Source organism: Haemorhous mexicanus, chromosome 23, assembly GCF_027477595.1.
Source record: "Haemorhous mexicanus isolate bHaeMex1 chromosome 23, bHaeMex1.pri, whole genome shotgun sequence".
Lineage (NCBI taxonomy): Eukaryota > Metazoa > Chordata > Aves > Passeriformes > Fringillidae > Haemorhous > Haemorhous mexicanus.
The window spans coordinates 6558614-6577228 of NC_082363.1; the positions used below are offsets into that span (position 1 = coordinate 6558614).

The 18615-nt window shown below is 47.3% G+C and overlaps 1 protein-coding gene across 1 annotated transcript; it reads right to left on the reverse strand.

Annotated features, from left to right (window-relative positions):
* Window positions 1-10613: 10613 nt before the first annotated feature.
* On the reverse strand, window positions 10614-14992 carry TMEM88B (transmembrane protein 88B). The gene is made up of 2 exons (XM_059866843.1): window positions 14400-14992; window positions 10614-11307 (listed from the first exon to the last, which is right to left on the reverse strand). Exons 1-2 carry the CDS (start codon window positions 14667-14669, stop codon window positions 11041-11043), a joined length of 537 nt encoding a protein of 178 aa, XP_059722826.1. The 5' UTR covers window positions 14670-14992; the 3' UTR covers window positions 10614-11040.
* Between the last annotated feature and the right edge of the window lie 3623 nt (window positions 14993-18615).

Genomic DNA, 18615 nt, shown 5'->3' on the forward strand with positions numbered 1-18615 from the left:
GGACACCCGGGCTGGGGACACCCGGGCTGGGGCTGCCCGCGGGCCCTCCGGGGCTGGGGACACCCGACCTGGGTCCCCTGGCCTGGGGACACCTGGCCTGGGTCCCCTGGCCTGGGGACACCCGGCCTGGGGACACCCGGGCTGGGTCCCCTGGGTCCCCCCGGTGGGGAATGGAATCCACAGACAGCTTTGCTGGAAGCTGCAGAGGGAGGAGAGGCTGATCGGGATCCCGAAATTCCTAACACCTAAAAATCCCTGAGTTCCTAAAAACCAGACATCCACCTGCCCCACCAAACCCCATCAGATCCCATTAGATCCCATTAGATCCCACCAGATCCCACCAGATCCCACCAGATCCCATTAGATCCCACCAAATCCCACCAGATCCCATTAGATCCCATCAGATCCCACCAAATCCCATTAGACCCCACCCAATCCCACCCAATCCCATCAGATCCCACCCGATCCCACCAAACCCCATCAGATCCCACCAGATCCCACCCGATCCCATCAGATCCCATTAGACCCCACCCAATCCCATCAGATCCCATCAGATTCCATTAGATCCCACCAGATCCCACCAAATCCCATTAGATCCCATCAGATCCCATTAGATCCCACCAGATCCCACCAAATCCCATTAGATCCCATCAGATCCCATTAGATCCCATCAGATCCCACCAAATCCCATTAGACCCCACCCAATCCCACCAGATCCCACCAGATCCCACCAGATCCCACCTGATCCCACCAGATCCCACCAGATCCCACCAGATCCCACCATAACTTTCACCATTAAAAGGCAAAGATCACGTACAGATGTTACGAGAAGATTTACAGATTTATGTTGATGTTTTATAGGTTTATATTTATTTTTTATCGATTTTTAGTGATGTGTTCTAGAGTTATAGTTGGGTTTTACACATTTCTAGTTGGGTTTTACAGATTTTTAATTAATTTTATTTTTTAATTAATTTCTGCTAATCAATTAATTCCTGCTAATTAGTTTCTGTTAATGAATTAATTTCTGCTCATTAATTCCCGCTAATGAATGAATTTCTGCTAAATAATTTCTGCTAATTAATTAATTTCTGCTAATGAATGAATTTCTGCTAATTAATTTCTGCTAATTAATTATTTTCTGCTAATTAATTAATTTCTGCTCATTAATTTCTGTTCATGAATGAATTTCTGCTAATTAATTAATTTCTGCTCATTAATTTCTGCTAATTAATTAATTTCTGCAACTTATCTTTTGCTAATGAATGAATTTCTGCTGATGAATTCCTGTTAATTAGTGGATTCCTGCTAATTAATTAATTAATTAATTTCTGCTAATGAATGAATTTCTGCTAATGAAGTCCTGCTCATGAATGAATTCCTGCTGATGAATTCCTGTTAATTAATGAATTCCTGCTAATTTATTTCTGCTAATTAATTAATTAACTAATTTCTGCTGATGAATGAATTTCTGCTGATGAATTCTGGGTAATGAATGAATTCCTGCTGATGAACCCCTGCTAATTAATGAATTCCTGCTGATGAATTCCTGTTAATTAATGAATTTCTGCTAATTAATTAATTAATTAATTTCTGCTAATGAATGAATTTCTGCTGATGAATTCCTGTTAATTAATGAATCCCTGATGATGAACCCGTGTTAATGAATGCATTCCTGCTGAAGAACCCCGGTTAATTAATGAATTCCTGCTGATGAATTCCTGTTAATTAATGAATTCCTGCTGAAGAATTCCTGTTAATTAATGAATTCCTGCTGATGAATTCCTGTTAATTAATGAATTCCTGCTGAAGAATTCCTGTTAATTAATGAATCTCTGCTGAAGAACCCCTGCTAATGAATGAATTCCTGCTAATCAATCAATTAATTAATTAATTTCTGCCAATGAATTAATTTCTGCTAATGAAGTCCTGCTCATGAATGAATTCCTGCTGAAGAACCCCTGCTAATTAATGAATTTCTGCTGATGAACCCCTGTTAATTAATGAATCTCTGCTGATGAATTCCTGTTAATTAATGAATTTCTGCTAATTAATTAATTAATTAATTTCTGCTAATGAATTAATTTCTGCTAATGAAGTCCTGCTCATGAATGAATTTCTGCTGAAGAACCCCTGTTAATGAATGAATTTCTGCTAATTAATTAATTAATTAATTTCTGCTAATGAATGAATTCCTGCTGATGAATGCCTGTTAATTAATGAATTCCTGCTGATGAACCCCTGTTAATTAATGAATTCCTGCTAATGAATTCCTGTTAATTAATGAATTCCTATTAATTAATGAATTTCTGCTAATGAATGAATCTCTGCTGATGAACTCCTGTTAATGAATGAATTCCTGCTGAAGAACCCCTGCTAATTAACGCATCCCTGCTGATGAGTCCCAGCAGAGCAGCTCTCGCTCCCCTCTGTCCCCTCTGTCCCCTCTGTCCCCTCTGTCCCCACTGTCCCCGCTGTCCCCGCTGTCCCCTCTGTCCCCGCGGTCCCCGCTGTCCCCTCTGTCCCCGCTGTCCCCCTCTGTCCCCTCTGTCCCCCTCTGTCCCCTCTGTCCCCTCTGTCCCCACTGTCCCCGCTGTCCCCGCTGTCCCCTCTGTCCCCTCTGTCCCCACTGTCCCCGCTGTCCCCGCTGTCCCCTCTGTCCCCGCTGTCCCCGCGGGCCGGGCCCAGCCCGAGCCATCGCCTGTTTTTGTCGGTGGGACACAAACTACAGAAATAGAAATGTTCGCAGCCGCCCGCCCAGGTTTCGGTTTCCCCGAGGATGCCAGAGCTGGCAGCGGCTCCTCCGTGGTCACCGAGGGGACTTTGGGTCATTCGACAGATTTGTAGAATAGATATTCTAAATTTAGAGGTTAAAATCGCATTAAAATTCATGTTGCTATTATAAAACTGCTAATTAAATAGCATTATGAATATTATCTAGAAATATATTTAACTATTATATATTATAATATGAATTATTAATATTATAATATTATAGATAATTTATTATTTATATATTAATATATATTTTATGTATTATATAATATATGTTACATGTTCTACATTATACGTTAAAAATATAATATAATATAATATAATATAATATAATATAATATAATATAATATAATATAATATAATATAATATAATATAATATAATATAATATAATATAATATAATATAATATAATATAATATAATATAATATAATATAATATTTCAGCTCCAAAAATTTGGGTCAGCTCCAAAAATTGGACTTAGTTCCAAAAATTGGGGTCAGCTCCAAAATTTGCATTCAGGTCCAATAATCGGGTTAATCTCCAAAATTTGGGTTCAGCTCCAAAAATCAGATTCTGCTCCAGAATTCGGATTCATCTCCAAAAATCAATTTCGGCTCCAAAATTTGGGTTCAGCTTCAAAATTTGGGTTCAGCTCCAAAAATTGGGGTCAGTTCCAAAAATTGGGTTCAGTTCCAAAATTTGTGTTCAGCTCTAAAAATCGGGGTCAACTCTAAAAATTTGGTTCAGCTCCAAAAATTGTACTAAGTTCCAAAATTTGGGTTCAGCTCCAAAATTTGGGTTCAGCTCCAAAAATTTGGGTCACTTCCAAAAATTGGGTTCAGCTCCAAAAATCGGATTAATTTCCAAAAATTGGGGTCAGCTCCAAAAATTGGATTCATTTCCAAAAATTGGGTTCAGTTCCAAAAATCAGATTCATCTCCAAAATTTGGGTTCAGCTCCAAAATTTGGATTCATCTCCAAAAATCAGATTCAGCTCCAAAAATTGGGTTCAGCTCCAAGAATTGGGTTCAGCTCCAAAAATTGGGTTCAGTTCCAAAATTTGTGTTCAGCTCCAAAATTCAGATTCAGCTCCAAAAATCGGGGTCAACTCTAAAAATTTGGTACAGCTCCAAAAATTGGACTAAGTTCCAAAAATTGGGTTCAGCTCCAAAAATCAGATTCAGCTCCAAAAATTGGGGTCAGCTCCAAAATTTGGATTCAACTCCAAAAATCAGATTCATCTCCAAGAATTGGGTTCAGCTCCAAAAATCGATTTCAGCTCCAAAATTTGGGTTCAGCTCCAAATTTGGGTTCAGCTCCAAAATTTGGATTCATCTCCAAAAATCAGATTCAGTTCCAAAATTTGTGTTCAGCTCCGAATTTGGCCTCAGTTCCGAGCAGCCCCCGGGCTCGGCAGGGACAGCTCCATTTTTAGCCCATTCTTTGCAGGGAACCATTTCCTTTATTTCTCGACTCCTTTGTCCTGTCTCCATCCTGTCAGGGGAGCCCGGAGCCCCTGGAAAATCCAAATTTAGGAGAATCTCCTCAGCCGGAGCTTCCTGAGGAATTTCCCCCCACGTCAGGAGCTGCTCCCAGCCTCCCTCAGCACCTCTGATCTCCTACATTTGTGCATCTGGAAAAGAGGAAAAAACCCCCAAAACAACAATTTGGGGTGGTGTTTTTTTGGTTTATTTTATTGCTGTTTGGGGGCTGGTTTGTTTTGGGGTTTTTGGGTTTTTTGGGGTTTTTTTTCTGGTTTTTGGGTGTTTTTTGGGGTGTTTTTTGTGGTTTTTTTTTTCTTTGGTTTGCTTTTGGGGGATTTTTTAGGGTTTTTTTAGGGGGTTTGTTGGTTTGAGTTTTTTTGTTTGGGTTTGGTTGTTTGGTTTTTTGGGTTTTTTTGGGTTTTTTGGGGTTTTTTGGGGTTTTTTGGGTTTTTTGTTGTTGTTTTTTCTTTTTAGTTTGTTTGGTTTTTGGGGGGTTTTGTTGGTTTGGGGTTTTTTTTGTTTAGGTTTGGTTTGTTTGGTTTCTTGTTTTTTGGGGGTTTTTTGGGTTTTTTTGAGTTTTTTGGGGTTTTTTTTTGGTTGTTGCTTCTGTTTTTCCTTTTCTGTTTGTTTGGTTTTTGGGGGTTTTTTGTTGGTTTTAGGTTTTTTTGGTTTGGGTTTGGTTGGTTTGGTTTCTTGTTTTTTGGGGTTTTTTGGGGGTTTTTTTGGGGGTTTTTTTGGGGGGGGCTTTTTTGGGGGGGGCTTTTTTGGTTGTTGTTTTTTCTTTTTTGTTTGTTTGGTTTTTGGGGGTTTTTGTTGGTTTGGGGTTTTTTTGGTTTGGGTTTGGTTGGTTTGTTTTCTTGGGTTTTTTTGGTGTTTTGTTTGTTTGTTTGTTTTTTGTTTGTTTGGTTGGTTGGTTTTTCGTTTATTTGGGTTTTTGGGGGTTTTGAGGTGTGTGCTTTTTGTTGTTGGTTTTAATTTTGATTTTCATTTTTTAGTTTTTTTCTTCTGCAGGGATGCAGAGTTCAGCTGGGACCACCAGGCCTTCTGTTAGGGCTTTAAAAAATCCTCTGCAAATTCATTTCTCACTTTTATTTGATGGACAAACAAGGCCAGGGCAGTGCAGGGCTCTCTGTCCTTCCTCCCACGCCAGCCTGGGCAAAAGCTGCCACTCCAGAGAAAGAGATTTGTGCAAATCACAAATTCCAAACAATTCCCATCTCTTCTGGGGATAAAAGACTTTTGTTCCAGAGCTGGCTGCAGGAATTCCTGAATGGTGAAAGAACAGGCAGAGCACAAAAATCCCCCCAGATCAGGGGCAGAAATGCCCTCTCTGCTCTTCCACGGTGGATCAGGCTCTCTCTGCAAGATAAATTTGCTTTTTCAGCCACAAATCAGTGGCAGAAATGCCCCTCTGCTCTTCCACATGGGGTTCAAGCTCTTTTTAGAACATAAATTTGCTTTTTCAGCCCCAGATCAGTGGCAGAAATGCCCTCTCTGCTCTTCCATGGTGGATCAGGCTCTTTCTGCAAGATAAATTTGCTTTTTCAGCTACAAATCAGTGGCACTGTTGGGCAGAAATGTCCTCTCTGCTCTTCCACAGGTGTAGGAGGATCTCAAAAAGACCCTGATATCAAAAAATCCTGCAGGGTCCCAAATCCTGAAATGTCCCAAATCCTAGGAGATCCAAAATCCTGGAGGATCCCAAATCCCAGAGGATCCCAAATCTTGTATGGTCCCAAATCCTGCAGGATCCCAGATCCTGGAGGATCCCAAATCCTGCAGGACCCCAAACCCTGCATGACCCCAGATCCTGGAGGATCCCAAATCCTGGAGGATCCCAAATCCTGGAGGATCCCAAACCCTGCAGGACCCCACATCCTGCAGGACCCCAAACCCTGCAGGACCCCAAACCCTGCAGGATCCCAAACCCTGGAGTATCCCAAACCCTGGAGTATCCCAAACCCTGGAGGACCCCAGACCCTGCAGGGTCCCAAACCCTGGAGTATCCCAAACCCTGGAATATCCCAAACCCTGCAGGACCCCAGACCCTGCAGGGTCCCAAATCCTGGAGGATCCCAAAACCTGGAGGACCCCAAACCCTGGTGGATCCCAAACCCTGGTGGACCCCAAACCCAGCAAAGCCCCTTTTGCCCCCCACTGCACCAGAGTGAGACACAGGAGGCATCACAAAGCCCCAAACATTTGAATTTCCTCTCGTGAAGGTTCCAGACACGGGAGGAACTCCAAGAGTGACCTCACGGAAACGTCTGCAGCCAGCCAAGCCCTTGGCCAGGCCGTGCAGGGAGTTTTCCAGGAGTTTTCCAGGTCTCCAGGATGTTCCTGGGGTTTTTCTGAGCAGCCCCATGCAGCAGGGCTGACAGGGAGGTGCTGCAGCTCAGCCCCTCTGCTGGGCTGCAGGTCCACCAGCCAGGGTTGATTTCCTCTCTCCTTCGAGGCTGTCCTGGGACAAAAAATTGAATTTTTTGGTCTCCTGTTTTGCCTTGAATCATGATCTTGCTGTGGAGTGGCTCAGCACCAACACAGCTTTGCTGCTTCTGCTGGGAATGAGGGAATTTGGTGTTTGTAGGGTTTGTACACCCATAAAGAAATTCCAGGTGCTTGTAGGGTTTGTACACCATTCTGGGTGTACAAACCCTTCAAGCACCTGGAATTTCTTTCCAGGTGCTTGTAGGGTTTGTACCCCCAGAAATTTCCTTCCAGCTCCTGCAGGATTTGTACCCCCAGAAATTTCCTTCCAGCTCCTGCAGGATTTTTACACCCAGAAATTTCCTTCCAGCTCCTACAGGATTTGTACCCCCAGAAATTTCCTTCCAGGTGCTTGCATGGTTTGTACCCCCAGAAATTTCCTTCCAGGTGCTGCAGGGTTTGTACACCCAGAAATTTCCTTCCAGGTGCTGCAGGGTTTGTACACCCAGAAATTTCCTTCCAGGTGCTGCAGGGTTTGTACACCCAGAAATTTCCTTCCAGGTGCTGCAGGGTTTGTACACCCAGAAATTTCCTTTCCTGCCTTTTCCCAACTCCCAGGGCACAACAAACCCTGCTCCCCACCAGTGCTGCCTCCACGAGACAACCCCAAAATCTCCCCAGAGGCTTTGCCTGCCACCTTGGTGTGGCCAAAATCCTTCTTGCAGGAGCAGAGAGAAGTTAAAGGACAAAAGGAAGGACCAAAAATCCCCGTGAACAAAGAGCCCCTCATGCAGGAGCCAAGCAGCTGAGCTGAGTTCCACCCACAGGAGCTCTGCAAGCCCAAGGAAATCTGATTTCCCAGGTGCTGACAGGGATGGGGCAGCCCAGGTGGGCAGAGCCACGCCCAGGTATGAGAGCAAAGCAGAAAAATGAGAGTTATTCACACCCTGGGTGAGTTTCATTTTGAATTCTTTAAGCTAGAACCATCTTTCATTGCAATTTTTTTCCTTCTCCCCGCTCCCTCTGTTTCTGTGGGATCTGGAGAGTGGGCTCATGAACCAGCAGGAAATCAGGAGGCTGAATGAACCCTTTTCCCATAAACTGACCCCAAATTCCCTGGTGCTCTGAAGCACTGGCTGATTTCCTCTCTGTTTCATTCCCTGTGTTTTATTTTTCCCTGGATTTCTGAGTGTCTGCAGCCCAGCTGTGCTAGAAGGAATATCCCAAGCCAAGAGGTTTTTTCTGCCTCCACAGCAGCAGGTGAGGGGCAGCTGGTGCTTGGGAGAAAAGTGCTCTTTGTCACAACATCTGTCCCCAAAAGTGGCACAATCCCAGCCAGGGGCTGAGAGCTCAGAGGGGAAAGGGAGTGGGAGAGAGGGGAGCTGGCTCCAGGAAGGAACAGGAGCTCTCCCACAGCATGCTGTAAATGCCTTAAAGCCAGTCATCTCAAATTAAATCCATCTCAAATTAAATCCATCTCAAATTAAATCCATCTCAAATTAAAATTATAACCCTCGTGGGTCCTGCTGCAGGGCATCTTTGCTAGTTCTGTCTCTCCACAGTGTCCAGTCTCCTTTACAAACCTTGTTTTCTCTCTCAGCAGTGTCTGTCCCATCCCATGGCATTTGTGAATCAGCATTTCTTATCTCCAGGTTTGCACACTGGGTGAGCCTTCGGAGGGAGCAGGGGGTCTGAGCCAGCAAATCCTTCCTGCACCAACCCTGCACCAGTTCTTCACCAGCCCTGCACCAACCCTTCACCAGTTCTTCACCAACCCTTCACCAGTTCTTCACCAACCCTTCACCAACCCTGCACCAACCCTGCACCAGTTCTTCACCAGTTCTTCACCAACTCTGCACCAACTCTTCACCAGTTCTTCACCAACCCTTCACCAACCCTTCACCAACTCTGCACCAACTCTGCACCAACTCTGCACCAACTCTGCACCAACTCTGCACCAGTTCTTCACCAACCCTGCACCAACCCTGCACCAACCCTTCACCAACCCTGCACCAGTTCTTCACCAGCTCTGCACCAGCCCTGCACCAGTTATTCACCAACCCTTCACCAGCCCTGCATCAACCCTGCACCAACTCCTCACCAACTCCTCACCAACTCTTCCCCAGGAGCTGAGCCAAGGCTCAGGACATGGCTCTGCTCTGGTTCTGTTTCTCCAGAGTCTCTCTACAGGGAATTCAGGATGGATCCAGCTTCACCTGGAGCTCCTGGGGATGTCTCTGCCCCTGCCAGGGCACCCTGGGCTGTCTGCTCTGCTGCCCCTGCAGGGAAATTCATTTCCCCTCTGTTATTAAAATACTCTGTGCCATGAAATGCCAGCTGAAATACAATTTTGCTTTATTGGGGAGGCTGTAGCAAATAGCTCTGGGTTTCTTTGCAGGGTTCATGACAATACCTGCAGCCCTGCCAGGCTGAAGGATGTTTTCCTCTGAAAAGCACTTGGATTAAACAACAGGTGAGCAAAAGGAACAGCAGCTCATATCAAATATCTGTACCCAGTGAGCAGACACTGCCCTCAGGCAAAACCTTGTTATCCTCCAGCAGATCTCCCTGGCCTGGAACAGAACTTTCTTGTTTTTCTTCAGTCTTGTCAGAAAATGTCATCTTGTTTTCCTCCTTTTTTTTTTTTTTTTTTTTTTTCCCCTCCAGTTCACTCCCCCCTGTATCCACCCCTGGTTATTCCTCTGGGTGGTATCAGGGCAAATAGCAGGAAAAATCAATCAGAAAATTGATTTTAAAAAAATTTAAAGAAAATAATCAGAAAGAGAACAAAAATTCCATTTTACCTCACAGTGGAGAACAAGAGGTGGCTCTGCTGCAGCCAGGGCTTTGAGACAGAACAAACTCCTCCAGGAGGGGATTGGGCACAAACTTTATTTCTACAGAAAACTGGGAATGGCTCTAGAGGGGACAAAGGGGCCAGCAGGCAGTGATGAGCAGGAACAACACCAAAAACACCACCAAAAACAACAGCAGAGAGTATTTGGGGGGATGAAGCTGCCCTGCCCACCCCACACCTGTCCCACACTGTGTTTTCATTCTGTTGCAGATTTTTGGGATTTTTGGGATGAAGCACAGGGTGATTTAGGAGGATGAAGCTGCCCTGCCCACCCCACACCTGTCCCACAATGTGTTTTCCCTCTCTTGCAGATTTTGGGGATTTTTTGGGATAAACCAGAGGGTGATTTGGAAGGATGAAGCTGCCCTGCCCACCCCACACCTGTCCCACGCTGTGTTTCCACTCTGTTGCAGATTTTTGAGATTTTTGGGATGAAGCACAGGAAGATTTGGAAGGATGAAGCTGCCCTGCCCACCCCACACCTGTCTCACGCTGTGTTTTCCCTCTCTTGCAGATTTTTGGGATGAAGCACAGGAGGATTTGGAAGAATGAAGCTGCCCTGCCCACCCCACACCTGTCCCACGCTGTGTTTTCTCTCTCTTGCAGATTTTTGGGATTTTTGGGATGAAGCACAGGAGGATTTAGGAGGATGAAGCTGCCCTGCCCACCCCACACCTGTCTCACGCTGTGTTTTCCCTCTCTTGCAGATTTTTGGGATGAAGCACAGGAGGATTTGGAAGAATGAAGCTGCCCTGCCCACCCCACACTTGTCCCATGTGTGTTTCCACTCTGTTCCAGATTTTTGGGATTTTTGGGATGAAGCACAGGAGGATTTAGGAGGATGAAGCTGCCCTGCCCACCCCACACCTGTCCCATGTGTGTTTTCATTCTCTTGCAGATTTTTGGGATTTTTGGGATGAAGCACAGGAGGATTTAGGAGGATGAAGCTGCCCTGCCCACCCCACACCTGTCTCAAGCTGTGTTTTCCCTCTCTTGCAGATTTTTGGGATTTTTGGGATGAAGCACAGGAGGATTTGGAAGGATGAAGCTGCCCTGCCCACCCCACACCTGTCTCACGCTGTGTTTTCCCTCTCTTGCAGATTTTGGGGATTTTTGGGACGAAGCACAGGAGAATGAAGCTGCCCTGCCCACCCCACACCTGTCCCACGCTGTGTTTTCCCTCTCTTGCAGATTTTTGGGATTTTTGGGATGAAGCACAGGAGGATTTAGGAGGATGAAGCTGCCCTGCCCACCCCACACCTGTCCCACGCTGTGTTTTCCCTCTCTTGCAGATTTTGGGGATTTTTAGGATGAAGCACAGGAGGATGAAGCTGCCCTGCCCACCCCACACCTGTCCCACGCTGTGTTTTCCCTCTCTTGCAGATTTTGGGGATTTTTGGGATGAAGCACGGGGTGACCTGGCCGAGCAGCTCCCCAGGGAGGGCTGAGGATGGGGACGGGGCACAGGGAGGGGACACTGCTGGTGCTGCAGGGTCACACCCAGGCCTTGAGCTGGCTGCTGCAGCCCCTGGCACAGCACAGAGCCCCCTCCCCACGGTGGCACCAGCGGCCCCCCTTGTACAGGGCCAGGCTGTAGGGCTGGCAGCACACCAGGAGCTGCAGGCGCCGGGCCAGGCTGCAGTAAATGGCCATGGCCACCACCAGCAGGGGGGACATGATGACAAAGCCCAGGATGATGAGGGCAGAGGAGCTGTTGTCATCCAGGACGCTCTTGCAGTAGCTGGCAGAGGAGTGCAGCACCTGCGGGGAGAGAGAGGCACAGCCAGGGTCAGTACCTGGGGAAAGAGCTCCTGCAAGTGACCTCAGCACTGGCTACACTCCCTGGAAGGTGGGGCTGGGTTGGGGTTCTTCTTTCTCCAGGAGCTGACAGAACCAGAGCACACAGCCTTGAGCTGCACCAAGGGAAATTCAGGTTGGGTATTGGGAAGAAGATTTTTATAGAAAGGTGATAAAGTGACCTCAGCACTGGCTACAGCTCCTGAAAGGTCAGGCTGGGTTGGGGTTCTTCCTTCTCCAGGAGCTGACAGAACCAGAGCACACAGCCTCGAGCTGCACCAAGGGAAATTCAGGTTGGGTATTGGGAAGAAGGTTTTCACAGAAAAGGTGATAAAGTGACCTCAGCACTGGCTACACTCCCTGAAAGGTGGGGCTGGGTTGGGGTTCTTCCTTCTCCAGGAGCTGACTGAACCGGAGCACACAGCCTCGAGCTGCACCAAGGGAAATTCAGGTTGGGTATTGGGAAGAAGGTTTTTATAGAAGGTTTTTTATAAAGTGACCTCAGGACTGGCTACAGCTCCTGGAAGGTGGGGCTGGGTTGGGGTTCTTCCTTCTCCAGGAGCTGACAGAACCAGAGCACACAGCCTCGAGCTGCACCAAAGGAAATTCAGGTTGGGTATTGGGAAGAAGGTTTTTATAGAAGGTTTTTTATAAAGTGACCTCAGGACTGGCTACAGCTCCTGGAAGGTGGGGCTGGGTTGGGGTTCCTCCTTCTCCAGGAGCTGACAGAACCAGAGCACACAGCCTCGAGCTGCACCAAAGGAAATTCAGGTTGGGTATTGGGAAGAAGGTTTTTATAGAAGGTTTTTTATAAAGTGACCTCAGGACTGGCTACAGCTCCTGGAAGGTGGGGTTGGGTTGGGGTTCCTCCTTCTCCAGGAGCTGACAGAACCAGAGCACACAGCCTCAGCTGCACCCAGGGAAATTCAGGTTGGATATTGGGAAGAAGGTTTTTACAGACAGGTGATAAAGGTTTTTACAGAAAGGTGATAAATTCTGGACTGGCTGCCCAGGGAGGTGGTGCAGTCCCCATCCCTGGTGGGTTTAACAAAGCCTGGGTGTGGCCCTGGGTGCCAGGGCTGAGTTGAGCTGTTGGGGCTGGGTTGGACTCGATGGTCTTGGAGGTCTCTTCCAAGCTGGGGATTCTGGGAATTCTGTGGATTTAGGAGAATTTGGGGAATTCCCAGGAAGCAGGGAGTTGATGGAGTCACCATCCCTTTATATTTTATAGAAATAAAAAAATTAAAATACAGAAATCAGTTAGGCTCTGCAACCAGATGCTGGCCATTCCATGGCTCTGCAGAGCCCTTTGTGCTCTGCTCTCTCTGCACTCTCATTTCTGCCTGAAAAACCTGCCAGGAAACACTCATCTTTATTAAATCATCCAAGAGCATCTGACAGGCACAAACCAAATCAAAAATCCTCCTGGTGCTACATCTGTGTGTGGCACAACACTGGGAAGAACAAAAATAAATAAATAAAATAATATCTAGATCATTTTATAAAATAGATGTTATATTATAAATTTTATATATTTTTATAAAATATATTTTTATATCAATAAAAATAAATATAAATTATATCTATAACTATATAAATAAAATAAGAATACAGTTCTGCAGCCAGATGCTGGCCATTCCATGGCTCTGCAGAGCCCTTTGTGCTCTGCTCTCTGTGCACTCTCATTTCTGCCAGAAATGACCCCTTGCAAAGCAAACCTCTCTGGGCCTGGCTGGGTGGTGTTTAGAGCCCTCTTTTCACAGAGCTGAGCTGAGCACTCATTCTGCACTCCCAATGCTGCAGGCAGCCCCTGTGCCCCCTGACTTTATTCTTTTTTTCCTTTCAGCAGTGAAAAGAACACTAAATCACATTAAAAACCAACAATAAATGCATCTAATGGAGCTGCAGTGCAGAAATCAGCCCCTGGCTGCTGGGGAGCCACTCCAAAGTCACAGCCCAGAGACAGGGGCTGCTCTGGTGAAGCCACAACCCCTGGCTATGATTGCATGAAAGGAAAAGCTGAGTTTAAAAAACTCCTCCCAGCTTCCAGCAGCTCGGGGGCTTTCACTTCTGGTGCACTTGGCTGCACTCAAAACCATCCTGCATCTCCTCAGAGCCTCGGAGTGTGGCTGCAAAGGAGAGCTCGAGGTTTTCCAAGGTGAGGGAAGCTGGAAGGGGCAGTTCTGGGAGGGTTTTTCCCCATTTTCAGTCCAATTTGCAGGCCCTGTTTATGACTTATGAAAAAGGCACATTGAGCTGGTCTAATGCCTGTGAGGAAAGCAGGGAATTGCTTTTCACACCCACCCTCGGTCAGGGGATCCCAAAAATGTTTAAAGGAATACACCAAGGAGGGATTGGTACATATGGAAATGAAGGGATTGGTAAATAAAGAAATGAAGGGATTGGTACATATGGAAATGAAGGGATTGGTACATATGGAAATGAAGGGATTGGTAAATAAGGAAATGAAGGGATTGGTAAATATGGAAATGAAGGGATTGGTAAATAAGGAAATGAAGGGATTGGTAAATAAGGAAATGATGCAATGCAGAGGGCAGCAAACAGAGCCTGGATGGACAAAGGAGGCTCATTTTTGGTGTGAGGAATGCACAGAATGTTGGGAACAGCAATGTTAGACTGGCATGAGAAGGGGATTAGATATTCTGTCAGATTTTACTAATCCTAATTAGGCAGATCCTAATGGATCTTAAACTTACTTCAACAGAGCCCAGGCAGGGCTGTGAGCTCAGTTGGCAGCTCTCAGGGACAGAAATCCCAGAGAGAAGAGAGAAATAATTGTGAAATTAAAATGCAAACAGCAATTCCATCAGGACAGGGAGTGTGTTCACCTCACCTGGCACCTCCACGGGGACACAGCTCCAACTTCCCACAATACCTGTCCTTGTCAGCCCAGACTATTCACACAGGGAAAAATCCGTGCCCAAAGCCAAAACCTGGGGAGTTTTACCTGGCCTTTACAGGCACTGGGGCTCAGAGGAACCCTCAGGTGTGGCCCTGCCCTTGAGGAGTGGCACTTACCTGGGAGTGGCACTTACCTGGGAGTGGCACTGGAAGCCAAAGTAAACCACCACGATGGTGGGAAGCAGCACGACGGTGAAGATAACAAACATCAGGAGCAAATTCAGGAGGAAGAGCAGGGAGTTCATGGTTCCTACCAGCAGGGTCCAGGCCAGGCAGCAGCAGGGGCTGCGGGGCTGCCCGGGCAGGAGCTGCTCATCCATGTCGTACGGGGGCAGCCCAGGGATCATCCGCGACTTTTCCGACTGCATTTCTGCTCCAGAGTCCTCAGCCTCCTGGCCAGCCATCCTTCAAGAAGATCCACCAACCCACACTCCTATCCAAAAATATTTCCTTGCTTTTGGTGGAACAGAGCTGGGAAGGAGCTTGCAAAGCTTTTTCTGTCTCCTCCACACGTGGCCAGGAGCCCTCAGCCAGAGATCATCGTGGGGCAGCAAGGAAAGGTCTCCTTGGGCCCCCTGCTCCCCCAGCACCTGCTCAGCACAGTTTGCCTCCTTCAGATGCTTTTCAGGTCCCAGCCTCAGTCCCAAAGCAGATCTGCTGGAAGTTTGGCAGTAATTTTTATTTTGGTTCAGAATCCCGAGTCCTGCTGAATTTTGCTGTTGTTTTTCCCGGGATTATGATCCCAAGAGGTCCCAAAGGGTTGCTGTGGTAGCTGTGATGGGCTGCTCAGAGGGCTTTGGTATCCCCCTCCATCTTCAAACTCAGCTGGCTGGTCAGGATGTCAGGCTCAGGTGTTCAGAATATCAGACTTAGATGTTCAGAATGTCAGGCTCAGGTGTTCAGAATATCAGACTTAGATGTTCAGGATGTCAGGCTCAGGTGTTCAGGATGTCAGGTTTAGGTTCAGGATGTCAGGCTCAGGTGTTCAGAATATCAGACTTAGATGTTCAGGATGTCAGGCTCAGGTGTTCAGGATGTCAGGCTCAGGTGTTCAGGATGTCAGGCTCAGATGTTCAGGATGCCAGGTTTAGGTTCAGGATGTCAGGCTCAGATGTTCAGGATGTCAGCCTTAGATGTTCAGGATGTCAGCCTTAGATGTTCAGAATATCAGGCTCAGATGTTCAGGATGTCAGGCTCAGGTGTTCAGGATGTCAGGTTTAGGTTCAGGATTTCAGGCTCAGGTGTTCAGGATGTCAGGCTCAGGTGTTCAGGATGTCAGGCTCAGGTGTTCAGCAGATCAGGCTTAGGTGCTCAGAATATCAGGTTTAGGCACCCACAGGCAGTTTCTCATCTTCAAATCACCTTCCCATGCTCTTCACCCCGTAGCCAAGCAGATACTCCTGCCCAAGTCTCATGCCAAGGAGGTGAGCAGTGAGGATGATGAAGGGCAGGAGCTGTTTCCCAGCCCCGTGCAGCAGAGATGGGAGCAGTGTGTGCTGGTGTCACTGCTCTCAGCTGCCTGCAGCCACTCACACCCAGCTCTGTGCTCCCTTCTGAGCTCAGCTTTGCAAGGCTGCTGTTTACAGAACAGCCTCAGTGCTCTCTGTGCTGGCCAATCCTTCACATCTGGCTCCCCACGCTCCAACCATCCATCCCCAGGTCATGATGGTCCCTCTCCAACTTTAATTATTCTGCCTCTGATTCATTTTCTAAAATTCCTCTCTAGATTAAAAAAAAAAAAAAAACCTTAGAGAAATTGATAATAATCACTGTATTCCTCAGAAATCATCTGTCCCCTGCAGTCATTGTTATTGTTTGCAGAACATATTGATACTCTCATAGAGGAGGCACAGCAATTATCAATTATTTCATCTCCCTCATAAGATCAATATTATTTAAGAATTTCAGTGCCATCTCCGTGCCTGTGTAGCCTCCAAGATACAGTGGCAGTAATAAGAGAGAGATATTAAAAACTACAGAGAGAAACAAGCTCTAAAGCAGGGAGCAGAGTGTGACAAGAACATTTCCACCCTGTTCCTTCCCTGCCCTCCAGGGCTGGATGGCTCCCAGGGGAGTGTGCAGGGCAGCAGCCTCCACTCAGGCTGCAAAATGTGAAATCTCAGATCTGTCCAGACATCCCAGGGGAAATAACTGCTGGATCCATCCTGTTTTCAGGGCTGCACAGGCCAGAGACAGTGTTAATAATAAAATCTGGAGCTGTGCAGGAAACCATAAATGTGACAAGTGGTAGGGAGCTCTGGGAGTCTCGGTGGTTACTCTGCCTGTTTAAATTCTGGTTAGATTTAAAGACACAATATTTTTGAAACTTGAAGTGGAAAAAAAAGAGGAGTCACACAAACAGAAAGAACCCAAAGTCAAAACTATAGGAAGAGAAATTAATTTTAGGCTTAAACTGTGGAAAGATTAACTCAGTGCTGGGCAGCTAAAAATCCTACAGCTGCTTTTACCATCTGCTGGTGATGGCACAGGGGTGTGGTGAAATACAATTTAAGCATTCATAAAAGTGCCAAAAATTCTAAGAAGCTTTGCTAAATCCAGGGAAACTTTCCAAAGTTCTTTTGCTGTCATGAAAATACATTTTAACCTTTTCAGGGAGGTCTGAAAATTGTGTTCTGTACGTTTATTTTCTACTGGTTCTTGCAATAAACAAGTGAACTTTGTGTCAGACAAACCTCAGCAATATGAAGAAAGATTTCTCCATAATTCTCTGAAATTTCCACATTCTTGACAAGAACTTTCCCAGAAGTGGGGAAGATCTTGATGATGGAGCAGTTTGTAACAGGAGCATGATTGCTTTGAGATGCTGGAAGTGGTGATGACTAAAGAGCATCAGAAAAATCCATCAGTTCTCTGACGCTGAGACTGCTGCTCCCATGGAATCATTTTCTGGCAGCACCATCTTGTGGTTTGCACAGCTCATAAATTTTCAATTTATGTCTCCCATTCTCTAACCCTAACCCTTGCAGGATGCTGTAAGCCTTGTTATCCACCATGGAACCCTTCCAGCCACTGAAAACAACACCAAACCTGCTCACACTGCTGGCTGGAGCACTGCTGGGGATACAAAATCCCAGATCCCTCACTGAGCTATGGGAATGCACACTCCAAGCAGCCCAGCTCCTTTTTCCAGGGGATTTTGGGACAACCCCACTGTGTGTGCCTGCTCCCAGCTGAGCTGGGGGTTTGGGCTGCCTTGGGTCACACCTCAGGCAGGTGATGAGGTCACTTGAGAGGGCTGGGATCAGGTAAACGTTCTTCAGCCAGAGGGTGAAGGTTTCTGGTGACCTGAGGGAACGGCTGGAGCTGTGTCAGGGGAGGTTTAGGTCGGATTTTGGGAAAGGTTTTCCCCCAGAGGGTTCTGGAGCACTGCCCAGGCTCCTCAGGGAATGGTCCCAGCCCCAAGAGCTCCAGGAGGGTTGGACAATGCTTCCAGGGATGCACAGGGTGGGATTTTGGGGTGTCTGTGCAGGGTGAGGGGCTGGGCTGGATGATCCCTGGGGGTCCTTTCCAACTCAGGATATTCCGTGACTCCACGGCTGTCCTCGGGCTGGGGCAGAGGATGCCCAGCAGGGGGAAAAGCCACGGTGCTGTGAGAGAGGAGCCGGGGAGGGACCGGGGGCTTGGGGACAGGGGAAGGACTGGAGGAAGGGCTGGAAGAACAACTGGGAAGGATCAAGAGAAGGAGCGGGAGAAGAACCGGAGAAAGGACCGGGGGAAAGGCTGGAAGAAGGACCGGAGGAAGGACTAGAGGAAGGACTAGAGGAAGGACCGGGAAGGCTCAGGGTAAGGATCAGAGGGAAAACCACAGGAAGGACCAGAGGAATAACTGGGGGAAAGAACTGAGGAAGGACCGGGAAGGGTCGGGGGCAGGATCAGAGGAAGCATCAGAGGAAGGACCGGAGGAAGGATTGGAAAAAGGACCGGGAAGGCTGGGGGGCAGGATCAGAGGAAGAACCGGGGAAAGGTCCGAAGGAAGCTCCGGGAACGCTTGGGGGCAGGATCAGAGGAAGTCCCGCCAGGCTCGGGGGCAGGATCAAAGGAAGAACCGAGGGAAGGTCAGAAGGAAGCTCTGGGAAGGCTGGGGGGCAGGATCAGAGGAAGAACCGAGGGAAGGTCCGAGGGAAGCTCCGGGAACGCTTGGGGGCAGGATCAGAGGAAGGTCTGGGAAGGCTCGGGGGCAGGATAAGAGGAAGCCGCGGGGGAAGGTCCGAAGGAAGCTCTGGGAAGGGTTGGGGGCAGGATAAGAGGAAGCTCCGGGAAGGCTCGGGGGCAGGATCAGAGGAAGCTCCGGGAAGGCTCGGGGGCAGGATCAGAGGAAGCTCCGGGAAG

Coding starts and splice junctions, on each gene's coding strand:
- TMEM88B (XM_059866843.1), bottom strand. CDS start 14,669: ATGGCTGGCCAGGAGGCTGAGGACTCTGGAGCAGAAATGCAGTCGGAA. Junction 11,308..14,399: donor GCTTCCAGTGCCACTCCCAG/GTAAGTGCCACT, acceptor CTCTCCCCGCAG/GTGCTGCACTCCTCTGCCAG.